The sequence below is a fragment of the Marmota marmota genome, unplaced genomic scaffold (assembly GCF_001458135.2).
Source record: "Marmota marmota marmota unplaced genomic scaffold, marMar, whole genome shotgun sequence".
In the NCBI taxonomy this organism is placed as follows: Eukaryota; Metazoa; Chordata; class Mammalia; order Rodentia; family Sciuridae; genus Marmota; species Marmota marmota.
This window is the reverse complement of record NW_026000079.1, coordinates 1,769,979-1,792,109: the sequence shown is the minus strand read 5'-3', so window position 1 is coordinate 1,792,109 and position 22,131 is coordinate 1,769,979. Positions and strand designations below refer to the sequence as shown.

Sequence of the window (22,131 nt, the reverse complement as noted above, 5' to 3'; positions counted from 1 at the left end):
TCACCAGCCACTTGCGGCTCTTCTGGGGCTGATGGAACTCCATGGAGCCCCGTTCTCTCCCCTAGCTCAGTGTCTTAGCTCTGAGCTCCTTCCTATGTCCCACATGCAAATCCCCATCTCTACCTACAACGGAATCCTACCCTTTCTCCCACTGCATCTCCTGTGGGGACAGTGGAAGTATAATTTCCTCTTTCTACAGAGACCTCATAAATAGGGAAGTCATTGTCCCCTTCTTCTTTCCTGCCTCCCTCCTTAGCTAACATTTCCATTTCTCCTCTCTCTCTACCACCTTCTGAACGTGTGTTATAAGGTGAAGAATACACATCCAAGGTGAAGTATGAGAGCGCTGAGGGTGGCGAAAACCTGGAAGAAATGAGTATGCCCACTATCTCAATGGTACTGTCTTCCTTTTGAAAAATGATACTGGTTTGGAGGCCCAACTAGGAGGTTCACTTACCAATCTGGGGAGCTACTGACAGGGCTTGGTAGTAAAATCTCTCAGCTAGCAGCTCAGTGTCTACACCTGCTAGTTCATTCTGATAGCGTGCTGTAGGAAAGACAGAAAGAAGGGGAAAGAGATGATTCAGAAAAAACTCTCCCCCCCCATCAAAGGCCCATTCTGAAAAGCCATAACGAGAACCTGGTCAGAGGGACCGAAGCTGTTTAACAGGTTGTGGGTCTCGGACACAATCCTGACCTGCATGACCATGGGCAAGGGGCTCAATTCTGTCTTCCTTCAACCCTACCCTTCTTATTTTTATTTATTTATTTTGGTACCGGGGATTAAGCTCAGGGGCACTCAATCATTAAGCCACATCCCCAGCACTATTTTGTATTTTATTTAGAGACAGGGTCTCACTGAGCTGCTTAGCGCCTTGCCATTGCTGAAGCTGGCTTTGAACTCGCAATCCTCCTGTCTCAGCCTCCAGAGCTGCTGGGATTCAGGTATGCACCACCACGCCCAGCCAACCCTTTTTATTTTAAGACAGGGTCTTGCTAAGGCCCATACTGGCCTTGAACTTGAGATCCTCCTGCCTCAGCCTCTGAGTTGCTGAATTACAGGCATATACCACTGCACCCAGCTAAACAGGATCTTCTTGATTTTCTCTTCCCAATGAAAGGGAGCCGCTACATTTGTTTGCAAAGACCTCTCATATTTGGTCCTAGAATGCAACTGCCAGATTCTATAGGTAAGACATTGCTAATGACACACTGGTCTGCCTAATATGAAAGAGTTGACTCTCTGCACACAATGCCCATGACCTCAGGAGTGGGTTGCAGGAAGGGACAGAAGGAACCTTCATCAATAAAAGATACTGTGCTCAACAGCTACACACCAGCAGCCTAATGAGGCATACCTGTCTATGAAGTCTAGAGACCCACAGCCCTTAAAACAAGAGAGCGCTTTTCCATTCTCAGAAATATGTGTCAGGCAGAGAATGCTCCCTGAGGTCCTGCTTAATTAAATTCCTACTAGTCTAGAAGCCAACGAAGATGAACAAGAGCATCAAGGGAGAAAGATAACAAGTTAAAAATCTTCTTAACCCACTACTGAGCACCTTGACATTCTCAGAGCTCAAAGGCCCTTCCTTGTGTCCCATATTCATTGGTCCTCTCTGACTCCCAGGAGGGATCACTATCAACAGACTGGAGGGGAGAAGTTATCAGAGGCCAAACCATTTCTTCTGCTCTTTACTCATGTAAAAGGTGGTACCAAAACTGAAGCAGCTTGGGCCTTTCCCATGGCCCCAAAGAGAGGAAATAAATAAAAGGTGCAGGTTCTTACACAAGTCTCCCAGGTATACCAGACATCGGTGGCATGCCATCTGTGCCCAATCCATCTCCTTCACTGAGGCTGACACTGGCTTCTTGCATCCTGAAAGACAGAAAGGTTGATTTCTGAGTCCATACCTCTGTCCCCACTTAAGCAGAAACATTCTTCTAAAGTGGATAAAGGAGGAAACTCGAGGACCGGCCTTGGAACCATGTCTTCTGGGCAGAGAAGACATTAATCTAAGAGGCAGATAGATACAGAGGTTCACAGGCAGGATTCACCCACAGGACAGGAAGGAACTGAAAGAGGAAGACTAGGTCCTGAACTCAGGACAGTACCCTGGGGATGCCCCTTCCAGAAAGGAGGAAGAGATGAGGCTCAAGAATCAGGAAGGGTGCCTTTTATGGAGCTATCTACATTAAGATAAAAGGCTGGGTGGAGATGGGAAACTTGCCCAGAAGAATGGCATGTGAGTGAGGCCCAAGCAAATGCTCCTTTCTGCCTGATGAGAGCCCAGAGAGGAAAGGCAGCACGGAGCATCTTCCCAGAGAGTAGACAAGTGCGCTTGCCCTGCCTGAGGACTAGCGATGGTCACGGCGAAAAGTGCCTGGCTGTCCCCTCTCGCTTTAGCTAAGCAGCCTTGTGATTTTGGTTCAGAGAGCTTGGGCTCTTTGGGTGGCAATTTCCCTACATGCCAGGTACAGGTTTAAGTGTCTACAGCATTAACTTAATCCCCATGCGACTCCATGAAGCAGTTAATACTCCTGTTTCACAGTGGAGGAAATCAGTCACACAGCTGGGGAGTGACACAGCCAGGACTCAAAACACAGTCTGGCTTCAGAGACCATCCTCTCTGAAGCCATCCCAACTGACAGCCGCTGCTCTAAGGGCTTTGGAGCTCCTATTCTGAAAAGCCCTTCCAAATGTTTTCTGTAGAAATCTCTTAGTTGGCTGAATGAAGAAAACATCAATGAAGAAGAAAACTAAAATGGTTTGGGGAAACTAACTCTTTGAAAAAACTTTTGAAGATGTGAACCCAAAAGTCCATGCGGCTATCTGGTAAAACCTATGGACTTCATCTTGGAATAACTTTGTTATTTTACAGCCCTGAGGACAGAACCCAGGGCTCGGGCAGCTACACAGCACTGCAGCACTATCAAGACTAACAAAAAGGTAAGGGGGGCCCTAGAACTTGGGAAGAAACTCAACAGAGGAGGGGAGCTAAGGAAGAAACACCTGGGAACCTGGGCCCAGAGCATGGTTGGAGGCACTGTCCAAAAATGTTTTTAAATGCACAAAACACAGATGCTCTACTTCTGACCAGAGAATGCTATTATGTGGTGGCAAGGTGGGGTGGGGACGTGGTTCAGGGGAGGAAAGGGGACACAATAAGGACAATCAAAGGAAGGAGCTCTACAGGGTAGCTGAACTGAAAAGAAAACTGCCAACTAGAAAAGGTAAAGCAACTGCAGCTGCCAGCACCTCAACTGCAGAAAAGGGATCTGCACTGTCCTGAAAGACGGCCCACAATCTGCCTAACATTTCTAAAGACTTCACTGCTTTCCCCAAGCTTTGGGAAACAATCTCTAAAGTCAAACAGTGCTGGCAAGATTTACCTGGGAGAAGAAAAGAAATATTATTACTATCCTCTTCCAGACCCATTCTAAATGTTTCTGGTTCCTCCTCATACTGGCCCACAATTCCAAGCTCTCCCCTTCCTTAACATCTTTACCCTACCTCGTAAGACTGGTTAAACCCAGGCTTCATGAAGCCTGGCTGGGTCACAAGCTATACAAACTCCGAGGGACAAGGTGGCAAAAAGTGAGGCCCAGGAACCTTCCCCTCAAGTCCACCTTTCCGGCTGCACTGACCTATAAGAGGGTCGGTGACGTGGGTCCAGTCAATGCAGCACTGTAGTTCAAGCTGGTAGTGGGACTGGATATAGAGAAGGAGATGCTGGTAGAAGCCAATACCAGCCACCAGGTGTGTCCTGTAGGCACATTCCAAGGTGCTCCGGCTGTGGATGTGCTAGAGATTGGGAAAGGGAAGGGGCTGGCTAAATAATAAGCTCAGAGTACCATTCCCCCACTCCCCCATTCCTCCACTCCCCCAACCTGCTTATCCCACTGAGGAAATCAATTTTTCTTTTTAATTGAACCCAGGGGCGCTCTTATCACTGAGCTACATCCCAGCCCCTTTTTTAATTTTTTTTAATTTTTTAGTTGTAGACAGACACAATACCTTATTTTTATGTGGTGCCGAGCATCGAACCCAGTGCCTCACACATGCTAGGCAAGCGCTCTGCCACTGAGCCATAACCTCAGCCCCCCTTTTAAATTTTTTTTATTTTTATGTTTATTTATTTACTAATTTATTTATTTTTTAATAACTATTTTATTTTTCTTTATGTGGTACTGAGGATCAAACCCAAGGCCTCACACATGCTAGGCAAGTGCTCTACCACTGAGCTACAACCCCAGCCCCGATTTATTTAAAAAAAATTTTTTTGTTTTTGTAGTTGGACACGATAAATACCTTTATTTATTTATTTTTATTTTTTGAGATCGGTTCTTCTTACAGTACTGAAGTTACTCTCCAACTTGCCATCCTCCTACCTCAGTCTTCTGAGTTGTTAGGAGGTTATAGGCATGTACCACCGCACCAGCCACAAACTTATCTCCTTGACTCTGGAACCTCATCCACCCCACTCTCTTCTCACTCATGAGTAGCCCCTATGTCTTCAGATCTACTTCTCTGGTCACCCCATCTGGGACAGGCTCCCTTCCTTCTTGAACTTCAGTTATGTCTCGACTCCCTCCCTCCTTTCTGCCATCTTCCCCGTGGCTTCCCTGCCTCCAACCATGCTCTGGGCCCAGGTTCCCAGGTGTTTCTTCCTTAGCTCCCCTCCTCTGTTGACTTTCTTCCCAAGTTCTAGGGCCCCCCTTACCTTTTTGTTAGTCTTGATAAGCTGGATAACTTCATAGTACACCTTTCTCCACAGCAGCTCCTCAGCCTTCCTCCCATAGTCCACTGGATGCAGGAACATAAGCTTGACGCAAAGCTCACGCAGCCTGGGAGTGGTAAGGGTACATGAAGGAGATGGCCCATCCCTTGGTGAGGGACACAGAACTGAGGGCAGGGAGCCATGTGCCATATACCCTCACCGACAAATCTACATGCTTGACAAGAGACAATCAGAGTCAAGTCAAAGTGATCCAGAACAGCAGCTGTCAAGAAAGTAGTGCAGGAGCCCCGAAAAACAGACACAGGAAGCAACAAGGATTTCAACAGTCTTCATTTCCCCCCTGCACCTCTTACCTCTTTCTGGGCCTTTTTTTTTTTGGCGGGGGGGAAGAAGAGGAGGTTATCAGGGACTGAACTTAGGGCGACCACTGAGCCACATCCCCAGTCCTATTTTGTATTTTATTTAGAGACAGGGTCTCATTAAGATGTTTAGGCCCTCACTAAGTTGCTGAGGCTGGCTTTGAACTTGTGATCCACCTGTCCCAGCCTCCTGAGCCACTGGGATTACAGGCACGTGCCTCCACACCCAGCTTTTCTCTGCCTTCTTGCCCCTCTTTCTCTCTTTGCCTCCATGGCCAACTCCTTCAAATGCTTTTTTTTTTTTTTTCTTTTGTGGGGCAGGAGTTAATTTGGAATTTAACTCAGAGGTAGGCACCCTACCATCAAACTACATCTCATCCCTTCTTCGTTTTTGAGACAGGGTCTCACTAAACTGGTCAGGCTGGTCTGGAACATGCAATCCTCCTGGCTCAGCCTCCCAAGTCACTGGGATTACAGACATGCACCACCACTCCTAGCTCAACTGCCATTCCAGTGGAGACAGACAGGGAAGCGTTCGGGATTGGTGGTCTCCAACTTACTTGTTCCTCAGGCTAATGTTCTCTGGTTTGAACACTTCTTGATAAGCAGTTTTGTTGCAAAGGATGAGGTCAAGTCGATGCACAGCCTCCACCACAGCCCTGTAGGGAAATGGAGGCAAAGAGCCCAAGTCACATGCATGCATGGTTCCCCTCAGATGCTGACTCTAGAGGGGAGGGAAAAATAACATGACTGCAGCTAAGGTCCACACAAAACAAGATGAACACTTCCTCCATCTGATACAGCAGCGCCCCCAACCAAGGGGCATCTGGAAACCGTCCATGATGAAGGCATTCTAAGTTGTCACAAGGGGTGCGGGGATGTGTGTGCTACTAGCATTTAGTGGGTGCTGACAGGATAGCCCGCCACAATAGAGAATTTTCCTGTCCAAAATGTCAACAGTGTCAAGGTACAGAAACTGTGACGTGGGAAGATCGACTCTCTGGATGGAAAAAATGCAGGCTGTGATGCCAGGCAGAAAAGCTTGCGAGTTTGAACCCTGGCCATGTCTTTGGGCAAAGTATCTAAACATTTAAAGGTTACAATATCAAAATAGACATAATGATAGCAGCTACTCGGAGGACTGTTGTAAGGATTAAATGGCAATAATTTATCTGTAGTTTTGTTACATGGTAAGCATTCAATAAAGAATAGTAGGATGAATGGATCTTTATTATTATTCAAGGGTTTATTATCCCTGACATAAAACCTCTGATGTAAAAGTCTGCTTTGGAATTGCAGGGTACGGAAAGGTAAAGGGGACTCCTGAGCTGCTTAATCATAAGGTTTCCTGGATTCTACTGAAAGACTATTTTGCATAGTGGTTGAGTGTAAGCTTGAAAACCAGACGGCCTGGGTTCAAATCCTGACTCCATTTCTTACAAGTTTTCTGGGCCTGAGCAAAATATCCAAATTCCTTATGTCTCAGTTCACCCCACTATAAAATGAGAATATGATCACTGACCTTATGAGGATTAAATTAGCTAATATACAAAACACTTATGACAGTGCCCGGTACATAGCAAACATATAGAGTTAGCTTCTAATCTTCTTGTTGTATAAGGATGAGGGGAAGAGTCAAGACACTAACTCTGTCATTACAGAAAAGAAAGCCACAGAAACTACAATGAATGGCCAAGAAGTCCCAGAGGTAGGTGTCAACTCTGGAAGGGTAAAACCCAGAGGACGGCAGGTAGCAGCTGTGAGAACAGGTGAATCAGACACAGCTGTGGACCAGAAAAACAGAGCAACCAAAAAACAAAGGGTGATGATTCCCAGAACAAACTGAAATGTGTTCCCAGCTCAGGGCAAGCAGGTGGCTTAGGTGGTACACCAACCAATAAAAGCTGCTCTGTACAGGGCCAAGTGACTGCCAGCACCCAGCTGAGTGGGTGGGACAGCAATGAGGCCTTCTTACAGGCAATCTTGAGAGCTCAGCATTTCTCCAAACACCTTCTGGGCTATCAAGAGATGAGAGTCAGGCCCTTCTAGCCAGCCTGGCCCTCAATGCCAGGGAGAGCAGCAGTGATTTACTGACACCAGCTTAGTCCCCAGGGCAGGGATTTTTTTTTTTTTTTTTTTAAGAGGTAGTGCTCACTATATTGCCCAGGGTAGCCTTGAATGCCTCAGCTCAAAAGACCCTCCTGCCCCAGTCTCCTGAGTAACTAGGCAACAGGTGCAGGCCACTATACCCAGCAACGCAGGGTTTTTAACATTAGTGCCACAGACAGATCTAACAGGAGTGTATGCATTTTTCTTTTTGGTGCTGATGACTGAACCCGGGGCTTGTAGCTAGACAGCTACAACTCTAGCCCAAGTGCATTTTTATAGATAGCCTCCAGAACTCTCCTTACATCCTAATCTAAAAAAGGTTAATAATCACTACTCTGGGGCCTGGGGTTGTAGCTCGGTGGTACAGCACTTGCCTTGCACACATAAGGCACCAGGTTCGATCCTCAGCACCACATAAAGTAAATAAATTAGTAAAACAAAGATGATGTGTTCCTGTTCAATTAAAAAAATTTAGAAAAAATAATCACTACTCTGGAAAATTCTTATCACAAATGTATAAATTTAAGAGGACTCAGCACTTTTTCCCCCATTCCCCATCAGATCATAAGGTCTTTTACTAAACTATAATCTTGGTTTTTTTTGGGGGGGAGGGTTACTGGAGATTGAACCCAGGGCACTTTACCACTAAACTACATCCCCAATCCTTTTTTATTTTGAGACAGGATCTCTCTAAGTTGCTGAGGTTAGTCTTGAACTTAGAATCCTCCTGCGTCTATTTCCAGAGTCACAGGGATTACAGGTATGCACCCCACGCCCAGCTACTGTTGTCTCCTTCACTATTATAATCCCAAGCCTTGCATGGTGTTAAAAAGAAAATATGTTTTTAAAATAAATAACTCATTAACTAGCCTAATAAATTAATTGGTGCTTATGTCCCTTCCAGCAACACTTCTGCTTCTTTTTCTTCTGTCACTCATAATAAAATACTTCAGAATTTCCTATCTGTAAACAGCTAGGTGTGGGAGTTTCCCAAATTTACTGAAACCCGGTGATAGGTCCATAGTTTAACCACACAAATAATTTAGGAAGAGAAATTGGACCTCCCTCCCAGTTCCTTCCACCAATCACCACTGTTATAACAAATAAATATAAAAACAGAGACTGGCTTCCTGAAATGTTTACCCTACTCAAAGCCAACAGTGCACAATTAGAGGCACAGATACCCATGTGCACACATGTAAGCCACACACGCAAATACACTAGTTTAAGTCAGTGCTGCGAAGGTCAGGGTTTGAGAAAGAACTAGATGGGAGAAAAATTAGAATGGCTGGAGCCATCCCCCAAAGCTGGAGAGAAGTAAGGAATTTGCAGACACTGCCTACGCTCTGTCTGACAGGCAGCAGTGACACTCAGCAGCATGATGAGGCCCACGTGCCACCCCTAGCCAACTCCTCACCAGCTTGGGGACTGCTTGGGACAGCCCACAGTGGGTGCCCAGGGGCTGCTGGATTGGATCACTCTTCTATTTTTGGAATGGCCTATACTCCCCTCTGCTTTCTGGCTTACAAGGACAGAGCAGACCAGGATGCCTACTCAGGAAGGAAAAGACAACACATCCTCTTGACTCTTTCACTGCCAAGATGGGACCCAGGGCTCTGAGGGTAGTCTTTTCAGGCAAACATTTCTGTTCAACAGAGACGGGGCCAAATGAAAATCCCAAACCCTACTTCCTACTACAAAGCAAAAAAACCCAGTTTGGTTTCTATGCTTCTTCCTATTATGATCCAATTCCAGGGCCCATGTTCCAGTTGACCTAAACAAAATTCTTCCAGCCAAATTGGGAAGACCTCATACTGCCCGGTTCCCAGCAGAGGCCTGAAGGGCTGAATGTGTGACTTGAGGAGTAGTAGGGAAGGCACTGTGGAAATCAGAAACCAGGAAGGGAAGTTGCCTAGTAAAGGACTGTATTCATGAGTCCTTAAATGGGCTTCCATGTCCTAAGAACAAGCTGCACCCAAAGTCCTTCATGACCCTTCCAAACCAACACAGCTATTCTTTCAGTCTTTCTTCTCATACAGACTCCCCCAAATTAGAGATTTATGGGACTTCAGAGTGCATCCAATCCAAATCTCTCCTTTTAAGGAAGAGGAAACTGAGGCTCAAGGTCATGTAGCAAAAGCAAAGCAAGGACCTGAACCTGGTTCTGCGGATTTCTGCCTAGGTCTCTGAACTGTAAATCCTACAGGGCTCTAAGCACTGTTCCCCTTCCGGGTTTTTCTCCATCTGTGACCCCCACCCTCACCCAGCCAACCACTCCTGTCCCCCATTCCCACCTTATTGCCATCCCAACTCTGCAGAGCTCCTTGCCCACCCCAAGCTCACTGCGGAAAGGCTTACTCCACGTGCTTTCCTCCAAGACTCCCACCCACCCAATATCCTCCACCGCCTTCATCCCAGGGTTAGGAGACCCCGCCCCCGACTCCGTCCAAAATTGCACTCTCCTCCCCCGCCCGCGTCGGAGCCCGCACCCGGCCCCGCCTGCGCGGGAGGCCCCGCCCCTCGTCGTCCCCCACTTCCCCCGGCAGCTGCACTCACGCCCCGGCCCCTCTCACCGGTAAAGCCGCTTAGTGTGGAGGACCTTTGCTTCGGGCTCGCTGCTTTCCCCTGTAGGGGGGCCTTGGCTCATGGTGCCCGGGTCCGGGGGCGGCTCCCGGTCACAGGCCCCCGCCACCCACCAGTGCCTCCACCACTGCCGTCTCCGGCCTTAGCCGCAGCCGCCACCGCCGCCGGCCCTGCTCGGCCGCCATCGCTGTGAGGCGGCTGCCCGGGACAGCTCCTCCTCCGCCCGCCAAATCTCGCGATAGCAGCTCTATTGCTGCGGGCCAGTGGCCTGCTGCTCCCAAATCTCGCGGAAATCGTTTTCCCTCCCGGGAAGTTACCAGAACTCACTCTGGGCAGCATGGCCTCTTTCCGGCTTCTCCCAGCCCTTGAGAAAAACTTTATTGGCAAAGCTGCCGGAGAAGAGACAACGAAGCCAGTGAGGCGGCTGAAGCTGAGCTGGATCTGGGGAGGTGGACTCCCAGCTGGGAGAGTGACTCTGCTGTGTCCAGCAGGGGTCATTAATCCATCCTTGTGCCTCTTAACCCCTCCCCATTTGAACCGAGCCTCCTTCATATTACTGATTACAATGATTCCAACCCCCTTCCCCCAGTGACATGGACAAAATTAGGTGTTTGTGAATGTTTCCTTGGAGAGGTGGAGCATCATGTAGAGCTAAGGCTTTGGAAGATATGGCTATTGTAGAAGCGCCTCGACCTTTCATTGTCCCCTGCCAAAGATTCCCAGCTTGCAAATCCTCTCACCAACCCAGCAAACATTCATTGAACACCTGCTGTCTTCCAACAGCATGCTGGGTTCTGGGCACACAGATGAGCTAGCTAGACCCTGTCCCCGCCCTCACAAAGCTCCAATGACCTCAGGGATAAGATGACATAGACATGAGAAGTCAGCCCGGCCAGGTGGTGCACACCTGTAATCCCAGCGATTCAGGAAGGTGAAGCAGGAGTACAGCAAATTCGAGGCCAGCCTCAGCAATTAAGGCCCTGAGCAATTTAGAAGACCCTGTCTCAAGTGACCCACGCCTGTAATCCCAACGGTTTGGGATTGTGAGGCAGAAGTTCAAAGCCAGCCTCAACAACTTAGCAAGACAAGACCCTGTCTCTAAATAAAATACAAAAAAAAAAAAAAAAGGCTAGGGATGTAACTCAGTGATTAAGTACCCCTGGGTTCAATACCTGATACCCCCCCCCCAAAAAAAAAGAGAGAGAGAAAGAATTAGAAGCCATTTCCTTATATTTCTGCCCCTACTCCCCATCCTCTCATTAGAAAGATCAACTCTCAGCTCCATATGTACCTCAGTAGAAAAGCATTTGCCTAACATGAGAGGCCCTGAGTTCACAAAAAAAAAAAAAAGAAAGATCAGCTCCTATCTAACTTGAATGGCTAGTGCTTTCTAACCCTTAAGCCTAAGCCAAGAAGCAAGGTGTTTTGGGGCCTATGTACACATTATAATGGGAATATAAATCCCTGTTCTACCGTTATACCCCTGGCTGCAGGCACTAATGCTTTCCATTCCTGAAACAGCCTTAAGTCTCTCCCACCTACTGGCCTTTCACTTGTGCTTCTTCTGCCTGGAACAATTGTATACTCTGATTTCTCACTGGGTTTAGCTCAAGTGTTACTTTATCAAAGACGTTTTCCCCATAGACATAGTCTTACTGATTTAGTTGTGAGGCTGGCCTCAAACTTGCGTTCCTTCTGCCTTGCCTCCGGGATCACTTGGGATTACACACATGCACTACAATGCCTGGCTGGGCCTTCTTTATTATCTGTTACCCCAATAGAAGATAAGCTCAAGGGCAGAGACTTTGACTGTCATCTTCTTCTCCTCTGTAGAATAGTACATAGCTAATAATAGTTGCTTAATAAACATCTGTTGAATGAATAAATGTGCAGATTGTTTTCTAGATATCCTACACCAAGCATGCTTTGGTTCATGAATTCATTCTCCCACACACACATACAGCTCCTGCTTTCCTGAGCTGGGAGCTCTTACACCTCTGCCCCAGGTGTTTAGAACACACACTTACTTCTATGCCCAGCTGTACCCCCATTTTCAGAAAGGATGACGTCTTCCGCTAATGCCTTTTCTGTCGGCAGATTTAGCTGGGCGTGTCCTGCCCCTTTAATCTGGGCCCCACCTGCTCTGGTCAGACAGGTTTGGAGACACAGGTAAAGGGAGGAGAGACAGAAATACTTGCAGAGCCAGCAGAGAGCTGGGCAGCTCTTTCCCGGATGCTGGGGACCCTCCGTCTCTCCCAGATGAAAAGTAAGAGGGTGTTATGGATCCAATGGGCAAGGGCAAGAGGGTTCCTGAGGAGGTGAGGGAGGGGATTTAGCCTTATCCAGAAACAGTGAGATGGTGGGCGGTAGGGAAAGGAGAAAGACAGGAAAGCAACATGGGACACAGCCATGTTCAGACCTAAACATTAGAATGGATAAACCCAGGCCACGTGGATCAGCGAGGGGGGCTAGCAAGGAGTTTGGAAATTGACCAACACCTAGGTTGGAGAAGAAAGGACCCAGTGCCCTGCTACTGCCACTTCTCAGGCCAGATTTGTCAGCAAGTCACTGGTATCAGGTATCAGGAGGGTTCCGGGCAGGGATCTGCAGGGAGAAGGGGAGGTGGGATGGTGGAGGGGCAGCCTCTCCGTTTGGGGGAAGATCCTTGGTGGGAAAGAAACTCTTGCAAAGTTCGCAACTCCGCCTCTTCCTGGTGTTCCTGCACTAGGGTGGCCATGACTCCAGGGATTGTGGTGGAGGGGGTAGAAGGCGTGGGTGGAGCTAAGGTCACAGCTGCCAGGGCCTGTGCCCCCTGACTCACCCAGTCCTGCTGGATGACATTTGATGTTGAAAGGGTGTCTCCATTTCAGCTGCTCACTACCCTTCCACCTCCCTCTTGTTTCAACACCTTCCTCCGCACTGAGTTTTCCCTAAGTCCCAGAAGGGGCCAGAGTCCGAGAGGCCAGCTGCCCGGGAAAGCTCCAGATCTGACACTGTCTAGAGGACAGGGCCTTCTGACAGAGCTTTCCTCTGCTCCCTCCAGGATGATCTTGTGGTAGACCCCAGAACTGAGGCCCCAGGATGGCAGAACCTGAGACCCTGTCCCTGCTGGAATTGAAGGGGCCTGAGACGCCCAAGAGCCCACCTCAGGCTTTGGTCCCCAATGGCCGGCAGCCAGAAGGGGAATGCGGAACCGAGTCCCCTGGAGCTGAGTCCCTCAGAGCCGAGTCTGCAGTTGGCTCTCCCATGGCCAGAGATGGAACTGAAGATGGTCTAGACAGTACAGTAAGTGAGGCTGCCACCTTGCCCTGGGGGACTGAACCCCAGCCCAGTGCCCCGTTCCCGGATCCCCCTGGCTGGAAGGTCATCGAACCAGAGCCTCTGGAGTCAGAGCCACTTACCAAGCCAGAGGAGCCACCTGACGATGATGATGATGCCAACCTGCTCCCTGAAAAGGCGGCCCGGGCCTTTGTGCCCATCGACTTACAGTGCATTGAGAAGCGGCCCCAGGAGGACCTCATTGTGCACTGTGAGGCGAGCGAGAGCAAGCGCCAGGCCTTCCTGCCCACCCGGGCCACCCATCCAGAGCCCCTTGAGCGAAAGTGGGCTGAGGCCGTTGTGAGGCCACCTGGCCGATCCTGTGGGGGCTGCGGGAGCTGTGGAGGCCGCGAGGGGATAAGGGCGGTGGCCTCCGTGGGAGCGGCCCTCATCCTCTTCCCCTGCCTTCTGTATGGGGCCTATGCCTTTCTGCCCTTTGATGCCCCACGGCTGCCCACCCTGAGTTCCCGCCTGGTCTACACACTGCGCTGCGGGGTCTTTGCCACCTTCCCCATTGTGCTGGGTGAGTCGGGGCCCTGGGACAAGGGACATCCAGGAAGTGGACTTGAGGGGGAAGAGCCTGCCTGGCTTGGGAGGAAGGTTTCCCTTCATTCAGCCTGAAATCACGATCCTCCTGGCTCAGCCTCCTGAGTAGTGGGGACCATAGGTGGGCTCCACCCTCAGCCTTCCATACCTGCTGTTCTGTACGTCCTCCGCCTTTCACCTCTCCCACTGTGCAGAGCCCAGGCCCCTGAGCCCTCTCCTATGAGCCTTCCCGTCTTTAGCTCCTTCCTACTGCCCACTCTGCCCCGTGTGCTTCCCCACCCACCCAGGGCTCCTGGTGTACGGGCTGAGCCTGTTGTGCTTTTCCGCCCTCCGGCCCTTTGGAGAGCCCAGGCGAGAGGTGGAGATCCACCGGCGGTACGTGGCCCAGTCCGTCCAGCTCTTCATCCTGTACTTCTTCAACCTGGCCGTGCTGTCCACCTACCTGCCCCAGGACACCCTCAAGCTGCTCCCTCTGCTCACTGGTCTCTTTGCCATCTCCCGGTGAGTAGGGGTGAGCTTGCGGGGGGGTGCTACAAGAGCCAGGCACTGAATGTCTGTCTGGAAAGCTAGGGTCACGGGCTTCCTGGATTCTATAGCAGCCCAGATGTACACCCTGGAGAGATGAATCACTTTTTCTCTCTTTTTAAGTGGACTTAAACACATTAAATTAAATTATTTAATTAATTTATTATTTATTGGTACTGGGGATTGAACCCAGGGGTGCTTAACCATTGAGCCACATCTCCTGTCCTTTTTATATTTTGTGAGATGGGGTCTCCCTAAGTTGCTTAGGGCCTCGATAAATTGCTGGAGCTGGCCTTGAACTTGCGATCCTCCTGCCTTAGCCTCCCACTGGAAGATCCTCTGGGAGTAGAGGCGTGTGCCACCATGCTCTGCCTAATTTTCTTTATTTGTGGTAGTACGGATTGAACCCAGGGCATCCCACATGCTAAGCAAGTGCTTTACCATTGAGCTCTACCCCCAGCCCTTTTTATTTTTTATTTTTTTATTTTGAGACAAGGTCTTACTAAATTGCCCAGACTGGCCTTAAAATCATGATCCTCCTGGTTCAGCCTCCTGAGCAGTGGGCGCTCACCACCATGCCCAGCCTTGGGTGTTGGTTAGACCAGTGCAGCCACTCCAGGACTCTGCTGTGGCACTCCAGTCAGGCAGCTTAAATCTTTAGCCTCGAGTGGAACACCAAATGCTCAATTCTTTTTAAAGCAATCTGTTTCCATTTTTAAAGGTCCTAATTGTTAGAAAGTTCTTTATACAGTGCTGTGCCAAAAACTTCTGCCCTGAGTGTGACCTCCAAAATTGTCCAGGACAAATTCCAATATTTAACAATAGCTCTCAATTCCTCCCACTGTCTCCAAATGACCCTGTTCCCTTCACTGACCTGGATCCTTCTCTCTGGGCAGGAAATTCTCCTGCTTATCAATGAGGAGGGACCTTGGTCAAAGGTACAATTTGTCCTTTTCATAAAAAGTGAGGCCACGCGAACTTTCACGCAGCCTCGTTACCCTGAATTTCATTCAGAGTTGCAGTCACTTGAAATCCTTAAGGGTGTTTTTGTTGTTATTGTCCTAGCGATTAAACACTCTACTACTGAGCTACTCCCCCAGTCCTGAGGATGTTTCCACGTGAACTCCTGTTAACCCAGAAGGCACCTTTGAATTTCTGAACCCAAATGAAAGTCATGACATCCTCTCCTGATACATCTCTTCTGCTGCTTTCAAGACAGGATGCCCGGTAGCTGAAACTGCTAAAATAGTCTTCCTGTTGAGCTAAAATTAGTCTTCTCACCACTTCTTCTTCTTTTCAGTTGTAGATGGACACAGTACCTTTATTTTATTTATTTTTTGTGTGTGGTGGTGAGGATTGAACCCAGTGCTTCACGTGTGCGAGGCAAGCGCCCCGCCACTGAGCCCCAGCCCCAGCCCGTCTTCTCGCCACTTCTGATTGTCGGCTGGCGTTCAGCTGTCCCACCAGCCTCCTGACCCTCATGCAGCCTTGCATTTTCTCCCAGTAGATTTCCCTAAGATAAATATATTCCCGCTCATGTAACTCAACTTCCCATCTCTGACCCTTGGGAATACTGGTCTCAGAAACTGGTTTAGGCTGGGCACGGTGGTGCACACCTGTTATCCCAGCAGCTCAGGAGGCTGAGGCAGGAGGATTACAAGTTCAAAGCCAGCCTCAGCAATTTAGCAAGGCCCTGTCTCAAAATAATAATAATAATAATAATAATAATAATAATAATAATAATAAATAAATAAATAAAAATAAGAAGGGCCTGTAATCCCAGCAGCTCAGGAGGCTGAGGCAGAAGGACTGCAAGTTCAAAGCCAGTCCCAGCAAAAGCCAGGTGCTAAGCACTCAGTGAGACCCTGTCTCTAAATAAAATTCAAAATAGGGCTGGGGATGTGGCTCAGGGGTTAAGCCCTGCTGGGTTCAATCACTGGTACCAAAGGGGAAAAAAAAAGGAAGTTGGCTTAAGCAGTAAGAATCATCAGGAAACTAAATGAAAAGTAAGTCATTGTGTGGTCCAGGCTTCCCATTCTACAGAGAGGAAATCACAAACAGATCGCAGGAAAAGAGTTGCTCAAGTTGGTTAGAACAGCGCAGGACTAGGATCCTGGCCCTTTTCCTCTTCCATCCAGAGTGCATCCTTTTCTATTATGAGAAAGTTCTTTAAGCATCTTGTATCTCAGTTTCATCATCTAGAAAATGGGATTGTGAGGATTAAATGAATTCATGTAGAGAGCTTGAAACAATCTGGAGCTTGGTTAGGACTCGCTAAATGTGAAGTCTAATGCCAGCTGCCTCCTAGTGTAGTAGATGGGAATCATCTTCTTTCCTTTTTACTTAAAAGGAACAAGAACGTGTAAATTTTGAAATACATCATTCTTCACACATTAAGAGGAAGTTGTTCTTTCCTACCCAATTGAGGAAGTGCTTTTTTCACTTGTTTGTTTGTTCTTTGTTTTGTTTTTTGTACTGGGGATCAAATCCAGAGGTGCTTAACCACTGAGCCACATTCCCCGCAATTTTTTTTTTTAATATTTTATTTTGAGACAGGGTCTCACTAAGTTGCTCAGAGTCTGGCTAAGTTGCTGAGGCTGGCTTTGAACTCCCAATCCTCCTTGCCTCAGCCTCCCAAGCCACTGGGATTACAGGCATGTACCACCATGCCCAGCTGAGAAAGTGTGTATTTTGAGTGGATATTCCAAGAGGGCAAATTTTGTTGTGAATGATCTATCCCTCTTGACTTCAAGCCCTTCCTTATTGTCCTGTTTTGCTTCTCTAACACATTGGACGAGGAAGTAATAAACAGCCTTAGGTTCAGATCATAGCTTTGCTATTTCCCAGCTGTTAACTTGGAGCCCTGGGGAATCTTAGTTGCTTCATCTGCAAAAGGATAAATACAATCAAACACTCTGCAGCTGTAAAAGAATGAGGAAACTGTTTATATACTGATATAAAATGATCCCCAAGATATATAAAAGGAGAAAAATCAACATACTAGCAACCTTACAGGTGGGCGCACACCTGTAATCCCAGAGGCTCAGGAGGCTGAGGTCAGAAGATCACAAGCTCAAGACCAGCCTCAGCAATTTAGTGAGGGCCTAAGCAACTAAGACCCAATCTCAAAATGAAAATAAAAAGTGCTAGGGATGTAGCTCAGTGGTAAAGCACCCCTGGGTTCAATTCCTATTACAAAAAAAAAAAAAAAAGGAAAAAGAGAACTTTTTGTTCAGACTTGGGCTGTAAAGTGCTTGTGTAGTACACACAGGGTTCTGAGTTTGAATCCCAGCACTACATACAAACTTTCTGTTGTATGTGTATAAAAATCACTCAGTGCACAAGAAGCCATAATTAATTGGATACTTAGGGTGGGAGTCAGGGAGGAAAATAGGATGGGAACCATTGAATTTTTTTTTTTTTTTTTTTTTTGGTACTGGGGATTGAACCCACAGGCACTCAACCAGGGAGCCACATCCTCAGCCCTTTTTTGTGTTTTAATTAAAGACAGGGTCTCACGGAGTTGCTTGGTGCCTCCCTAAGTTACTCATTGAATCTTGAACCATGTGAATGTATATTGCCCACTCAAAAATTTTTATTGAAATTTGGAAAGTAACTGAAAGCAACTCAGAGGGATGCAGGAAATCAAAATTAAATAGTGCACTTGAATTAGCCCTGTTCCTGGCAGAAAACCCCCACCTGCCTTCTCCCTCTAGTCTTCCGATGTCAGCTATTGCCACCTGGCTGACATGCCAGACCCTTGCCATCCCCCTGCAGGCTGATATACTGGCTGACCTTCGCCGTGGGCCGCTCCTTCCGAGGCTTCGGCTACGGCCTGACGTTCCTGCCGCTGCTGGCCATGCTGGTGTGGAACCTCTACTACATGTTCGTGGTGGAGCCAGAGCGCATGCTCACTGCCTCCGAGAGCCGCCTGGACTACCCCGACCACGCCCGCTCCGTCTCCGACTACAGGCCACGGCCCTGGGGCTGAGCGAGCGGGCCTCGCCGAGGGCTCGCATGCTTTTCTGAACCGAGCTACGGGCCTGGGCTTTGTCCCCAGCCCTGGGACCTGCTGCCCCGTAGGGATATCATTCCATCACGGCCTGGATTGACCCTTGCTCCCTCTTAGCTGCTTGTTGTCCTTCACCTCTGAGGCTTGGCACCGCCATAAAGGAGGGACTTTTCTTTCAGGGAAAGAGGTGGACAGCCTTGTCCCTTGAGGATGCTGAGGACACATGGTCCAGAGGCATGGTTCCTTCCTGAACAATCTCCTACTGCCATTAGGGCTCCCTAAGGCTGGACTCTGTCCCACTCCCCAGCTCTGTGAGGCAGGAGGCAGAGCCAGAGCCAAACCCGGATTCTTTCTGTGCCAGCTGGACCATCAGAGGAACTTAAGGAGAATGGAGAAACTGCTGTGCCCAAGGAAGAGGCTGCATCAGATCAAATGAGGACTTTCACATTTGGTGAAATTCTTGGGGTCCTGGGTTTGGGACTGGTCTTAAAGGCTTGTTAGTCTCAAGACTATTCTAGCCGCCCCCATTTCAGAGCTACTGCCTCCTCCCTTACAACCTATGTACACCTCCAAACATTCCAGATGTCACACTTCCCATGGGAAGAGGGGTCAGGGAAATCTGGCTCCCAAGAGGGGTGTGTGTACCCACATGTGTGGTGGCCGGGGAGTGGTTGGAAGGCACAATGGTTAATGTTAACCCAGTGCAAGTGTTTGTTTATGTGTGTGTGAGAGACAGAGAGAGAGAGAGAGAATAAATTACCACCCCTGCATTGGCTCTTTCTTCCTGTTTGTCCCTCCCCTGCCCAATCCCAGGTATCCCTTCCTTATTTGATTCAGACAGCACCAGAAACCTTCTGGGTCCACCTGGTACGCAGCTGGCAGAAGCTGTGGTTCCACATGGAGGGAGAGAACCAGGTCTGGTGGAAATGGGGTCTCAAATAAAGTTGTCTTCCAAACCCATCTCTTAGCCCTCCCACTCCCTGAAACCAGCCCCAAGTGAACCCCACAATATCAACATGCTGAGAGACTGGAACCTTGTAGAAAAAGATAAGTCTTATTTTGTACCCTCCAGGGTCACTCTTAGTTTAACAAAACTTTGAGTGTCAACCAAGAAGTAGGAATGACACAAGTAAACACTACCAAGGGGACCTTTTAGAAGTAACCCTGACCCCAACCCCAGGAAGTGGAGGTTCGTTTCTGAAGTTCTGCAGAAAAGTGCCAAGGTAGGGGACGGGCCAGCTGGAACATTGGCCCTCCAACCGCCAGCAGTCTGAGGAGGCACAGCAAGGCAGGTCCAGGAGGGTCCTTCCCTCCAGACAGTGAGTCTCAATTTATGGACTGGTACTCTGAGTGCTGTTTGTGGCGCAGCAGCAGGATGAGACCTCCCCCCAGCAACAAGAGCCCTGGAGCACCCAGGGCCACTGCCAAGATTCCTAGGATTAGCGGGGACAGGGCATCCACAGGAGGGGAGCCCATACCCAGAAGCATTGACCTAGAGCAAGAGAGTGAGAGAGAAGTTCGTGGGTGAGGAGGCCAGGCTGGGAGGCAGCCCTCCTCCACTTCAACACCCCCGCCCCCACAGTCCCAGTTCGGGCTCTCACCAGCTCAGGTAGTGTTGGTCCCAGTAGCCAGGGCCCGTGGGAGCCCCAAATGTCAGGTTGAAGGAACAGAAGTTGCTCTGCGACCCGAAGAAGGCTTGGACAATGGGTGACTGGGGAAGGGAGTACACCAAGCTGGGGCGAAGAGGAGAAGCCTGGCAGGGCAGGGCTGACTCTCGGCTCCTCTGCTTCTGGGAGAAAGCCACTGGTCGCCACTGCATGAAGCCAGACGGGAGGGAGCCCCACAGCAGCTGGTCCACCTGAGGAGAAGGGCAAGCAAGGCAGGGTGAAGAGGAGGCCTGTGCCAGACGGACCCTTGTCCTCCCTGCCTCTCTCAGTCTCCATCTGTCACTAGCAAAGAGCGTGCTAAGAGCAGCAGAATCCCGAGTCCTGGGCTCGGTTCTAGAACTGACAGGCTGTCTGCACCAGAGCCCTGGTCTCTCTTCTGAAGGGGACTTGGCTGGATGAGCACCGGGTCCTGTTCCGGCCCTGCAGATCGGCACCAAGCTCCCTCCCCTGCAACCCCAGGCCGTCTGGAGAGCTTGAGTCACACTGCACTACCTTTTGGCTGTCCCCCTTGAGGGTAGAGACTGAGGAGGATTCAAAGTGCCCAGTACTTAAAGCCTCCAGAGAAAGTTGCCAACTGATAAATAGTTGAACAACTCTGAGGTCCTAACAGGGTCCTGCCTACGTTCCCACCCATCTGCCTCTTCCTTGGAAGTCTGACCTGGAAGACAGCAGGTGCGTATTCATCGTCGATGGAGTGCTGCTCCCGCATTGAGGGACACTCGGGCCTCTGCCCCACAGTGACTACTTCCAGCCCAAACAGGGAGTGGTTTCCTCGGGGAGAAGCCCCAACCAGGGCCACTTCTAGCTGGCAGGTGTCTGCGGTGTGCAGGAGGCGAGGGGGTTGGGCAGGTCGTCCAGAGCTGGAAAAGGCCTGGACCTAGGAAAGGGGAGGAATAGAGGGGTGGGACGATGGCCCCATACTTGTGCTTAAGGGTTTCCCCATCATGAACTCTCACCTCATAAACCAGTCCTCCGAGTTCCTTCTCTTTCCTCACACCCTTACCTTGAAGGCCAGACTGCCATTGGCAAAAGCCCCGGTAGGGTCGTTCACAGGGTGGCCTTGGAATGTGGCACTCAGGCTGGCAGGATCCAGTGAGTCAGTGATGTTGTTCCAAGAGAACTCGGCCAAGGAGTACGGAGGATACGGTTTTCCCAGGGGCTCTGCCGCCACATCCAACATGTTGGTGCCGTCGAACTCGAGCAGCTGGGGGCGGGTGGTGGAGCTGGGTTCGCCACAGTCTAGCTTTCTCCTAAGTCACCTGTCCCGATCCATACCCACCCCCAAGCTCCCACGGCAGAGCCTGTCCCCAGTCCTCAATCCCTCCCTCTAGTTGGGAGGAGCCCCCTCCTCTGTGCCCTTCGCCTCGGTCTCCCCCACCTCCTCACCCTGGTGAAGATAAGGGCAGAAGAAAACTGGACGCTGTCCTCCGGGAGAACCCTCAGGCCCCCATCAGGCTCAGGGGACAGCAGGCGACTCCAGCTGACGTTAAGGACACTGTGGGGGGTGTTGGTGGCCACCAGCACCACTGCTGGAGGCCCGAGGCTGCTCCACACATAGTGCAGGGTGGAGTTGGCGCCCACTGCCCGGATGTGAAGCAGGCTCTGGGGGAGGCCTGGCCAGCCGGGGATGACCTCCAGAGACACCTGGAAATTGGAGGAGGGGAAAGATCAGGGAGAGACTCAGGCAAAGACAAACTTGAGGGAGGGGAGAGGGGCTTGGAGGACAATTCTGGGGAAATCACGGGCAGTGAGAGCCTAGGAGAGGAATGGACGTGAGCCCAGGGAACCGTGGAGAGAGGGCAGAGCAGGCTGAGCAAGACCCGACGGGAGGAGGGCAGGGCCCAGCCGAGGAATACAGAAATCCCACACTTCCTGGACCTGGGCTGAGTCGGGTCCGACTCAGAGCAGGGAGTCATCCTACCCCTCCACCCACTCCACAGTCCTTTCCCATGAGCCAGGGATGCCCCCACCTCCTCCAGGCTCAAGAACACTTCTCTCTGCAGTCACCCTCCACCCCTTGGGTGCCCCACACTCCAGCCACCCTGGAAAGGCAGCATTTCCTGACACCTCCATTGCTCTAGTCCCCAAGTCCTCACCTGGCGGGTCTCCCCTCCCAGAAGGCCAAGCGGAGCTGTGCACAGGAGACTCAAGAGAAGCAGGGAGCTGGGGGCATGGGGACCCCAACCCCAGTGGGGCTCCCCACAGCCGCACATGCAGGTGGCAGCAAATTCAGTTGGTGGAAGACACTGGAAAGTCATGTGACTCGGATTCAG

General features: G+C 49.9%; 3 protein-coding genes across 3 annotated transcripts in view; 1 reads left to right on the top strand and 2 right to left on the bottom strand.

Moving 5' to 3' along the window:
• Smg5 (SMG5 nonsense mediated mRNA decay factor) overlaps positions 1-10,027 on the bottom strand; it is a 29,198-nt gene extending 19,171 nt beyond the window's left edge. The window contains exons 1-6 of the mRNA XM_015502729.2: positions 9,781-10,027; positions 5,659-5,757; positions 4,722-4,845; positions 3,646-3,802; positions 1,787-1,876; positions 458-547 (exon numbers count right to left, since the gene is read on the bottom strand). Of these exons, the coding sequence (XP_015358215.1) occupies positions 458-547; positions 1,787-1,876; positions 3,646-3,802; positions 4,722-4,845; positions 5,659-5,757; positions 9,781-9,854 (634 nt within the window). The 5' untranslated portion in view covers positions 9,855-10,027. The remainder of the gene's footprint in view (positions 1-457; positions 548-1,786; positions 1,877-3,645; positions 3,803-4,721; positions 4,846-5,658; positions 5,758-9,780) is intronic.
• Positions 10,028-11,925: 1,898 nt separating this feature from the next.
• On the top strand, positions 11,926-18,961 carry Tmem79 (transmembrane protein 79). Its single transcript, XM_015502728.2, has 4 exons — positions 11,926-12,056; positions 12,834-13,631; positions 13,942-14,155; positions 17,957-18,961. Exons 2-4 carry the CDS (start codon positions 12,872-12,874, stop codon positions 18,168-18,170), a joined length of 1,188 nt encoding a protein of 395 aa, XP_015358214.1. The 5' UTR covers positions 11,926-12,056; positions 12,834-12,871; the 3' UTR covers positions 18,171-18,961.
• Positions 18,962-19,224: 263 nt separating this feature from the next.
• On the bottom strand, positions 19,225-22,131 carry LOC107156687 (glycosylated lysosomal membrane protein). Its single transcript, XM_015502727.1, has 6 exons — positions 21,955-22,131; positions 21,245-21,502; positions 20,862-21,062; positions 20,517-20,735; positions 19,793-20,049; positions 19,225-19,683 (listed from the first exon to the last, which is right to left on the bottom strand). The coding sequence occupies exons 1-6, from the start codon at positions 22,114-22,116 to the stop codon at positions 19,518-19,520; spliced, it is 1,263 nt and encodes a 420-aa protein (XP_015358213.1). The 5' UTR covers positions 22,117-22,131; the 3' UTR covers positions 19,225-19,517.